This window comes from Cyprinodon variegatus, unplaced genomic scaffold (genome assembly GCF_000732505.1).
Source record: "Cyprinodon variegatus isolate N-32 unplaced genomic scaffold, C_variegatus-1.0 Scaffold1150, whole genome shotgun sequence".
In the NCBI taxonomy this organism is placed as follows: Eukaryota; Metazoa; Chordata; class Actinopteri; order Cyprinodontiformes; family Cyprinodontidae; genus Cyprinodon; species Cyprinodon variegatus.
The window spans coordinates 184,794-186,871 of NW_015151603.1; the positions used below are offsets into that span (position 1 = coordinate 184,794).

At 35.0% G+C, this 2,078-nt stretch overlaps 1 protein-coding gene across 1 annotated transcript in view; it reads left to right on the forward strand.

Moving 5' to 3' along the window:
• The window catches only part of LOC107101778 (sodium- and chloride-dependent creatine transporter 1-like), a 65,932-nt gene that overhangs the window by 22,978 nt on the left and 40,876 nt on the right, over positions 1–2,078 (forward strand). The window contains 1 exon segment of the mRNA XM_015400825.1: positions 984–1,115. Coding sequence (XP_015256311.1) covers positions 984–1,115 — 132 coding nt within the window.

Here is a 2,078-nt window from a genome sequence, read left to right on the forward strand (position 1 = left end):
TTAGTTTGAAAAGAATGCAGGAAGGATTGAAAAGCATGTTGACACGGTAATGTAGGCTTGGGTTCATTATCTGACACATGCATATACACACTAGGAACCTGGAAACTTAAAAAATACTGAATTACAAAAAACATTTAAAAAACAAACATGTTTCATTGATATATATACAAAAATGAATATTAGGAACTATATTTATCAAACATTATACTGGGCAAGTAAAAATTGTTTCTGGGCAAATGAAATGTGAAAGTCACTTAAAAATCCTTAACGTCGACCTCTGATAGGTATATTTAACTTTTTCAGGTTATCATCATTTTCCTTTGTAGAAAATGTACAATATTAGTCACATTAACAATGTAAATGATACTATTTAGTGCATCTTTATAGCAGTTTTAAAGATTGCATAATTTATTTGTGTGTGTGTGTGTGTGTGGCCATGTCTTTAATACCTGGTGGGGACAATTTCCTTGGAATATGCTACATTTTGGGGACCAACAACTGGTCCCCACAAGGAAAGTTTCTCTTCTTGGGGTGGGGGTTAGGTTTAGGACTAAGGTGTGAATTGAGTTTAGGTTAGGTTTAGGGATAGGTATGTGTCGGTAATGGTTAGGGTTAGGGCAAGGGTCACGGTTAGGCCATAGAAATTAGTGGGAAATGAATGGAAGTCAATGGAAGGTCCCCACAAGGATATTGTGACACAACATGTGTGTGTGTGGGGTGGGTGCAATATCAGTGTGTTTCACGGGGCCCCTAATTCCTGGCAGCGCTAATAACTGAGACCAGTTCATACAGAATTCATTTAAGTTTATATATTTTTTAATGATATTAAGTTTTTAAGTATTATTACCTTTCTAGGGGAAAAAAACAACCTTGAACACGGAGCTCCTCCTACTGCTAATTTAAACTTCCTGGATATAGAAATAAACTGTCTTATTCTGACTGCTCATCAGACTGATTCCTTTCTGGCTGTCGGTCTCCTGCAGGTGTCTTCCTCATCCCGTACCTGCTGATCGTCTTCGTGGGAGGAATACCCATCTTCTTCCTGGAGATCGCGCTCGGTCAGTTCATGAAGGCCGGCAGCATCAATGTGTGGAACATCGCTCCGCTCTTTAAAGGTGACAATAAAATCACAACAGAACTTCTGACGAACTGCCATACCAGTGTTTCCAGTGGGGCAACTGGTAGCGTGGTTCCTGTAACATTATATTAATACTCTCACAATGTTTGAAGAGATGCGAAAAGTTCATTTTTTGACTCTTCGCACTGATTATAATACCATAGAAAATCATAAAACGTTTGACTTTTCAGTCTTTATTGTGGTTAACAAATGAAGGAAAACTACCTGGTTGCAGTTAGTCATTGCTGCACCTGGATGAGCCTTCAGAGTTAGCAGACATTCACCTGCACTGCACCGCAGCAATTCCTTATATCTGATGCCACATCAGGTATCATGCATTTATATCAGTGGTTCTGGAACAGATTCATTGATATAAGTCGGCTGGTTTATATGGAGGATAAAAAGTGCCAAAATTAAATAAATAAATACAGCATTAAATAAATAATTAAATGTGTAAATCATTAAATAAATAAGGAAGTAAATATATAAATGTGTCATTAATTTAATAAAATATGTCCTCATTTTATAAAAAAAATATAGATAATTATTTCAGTGTGCATTTAATTATTTCATGGTCCTGTGTCGCAGTGCATGGAAACCATTAAAAGAATCTGTCAAACTCACCCATCAAAGTTAGGGGGCGGGGTTAACGCGTTTCAAGTCTCTGTCATCGATTTGCTTCGCCTTAATGTGCAGGGTGACCAATCAGGTGTTAGATAATTATATATATTTTTTTAATAAAATGAAGACGTATTTTATTAAATTAATGACACATTTATATATTTAATTCCTTATTTATTTAATGAATTACACATTTAATTAATTGTTTATCGCTGTATTTATTTATTTAATTGTGGCACTTTATATTAGTGACGTGGTTTCAATTAATGAATGACACATTTATTTATTTATTTAATGCTGTATTTATTTATTTAATTTTGGCACTTTTTATCCTCCATAA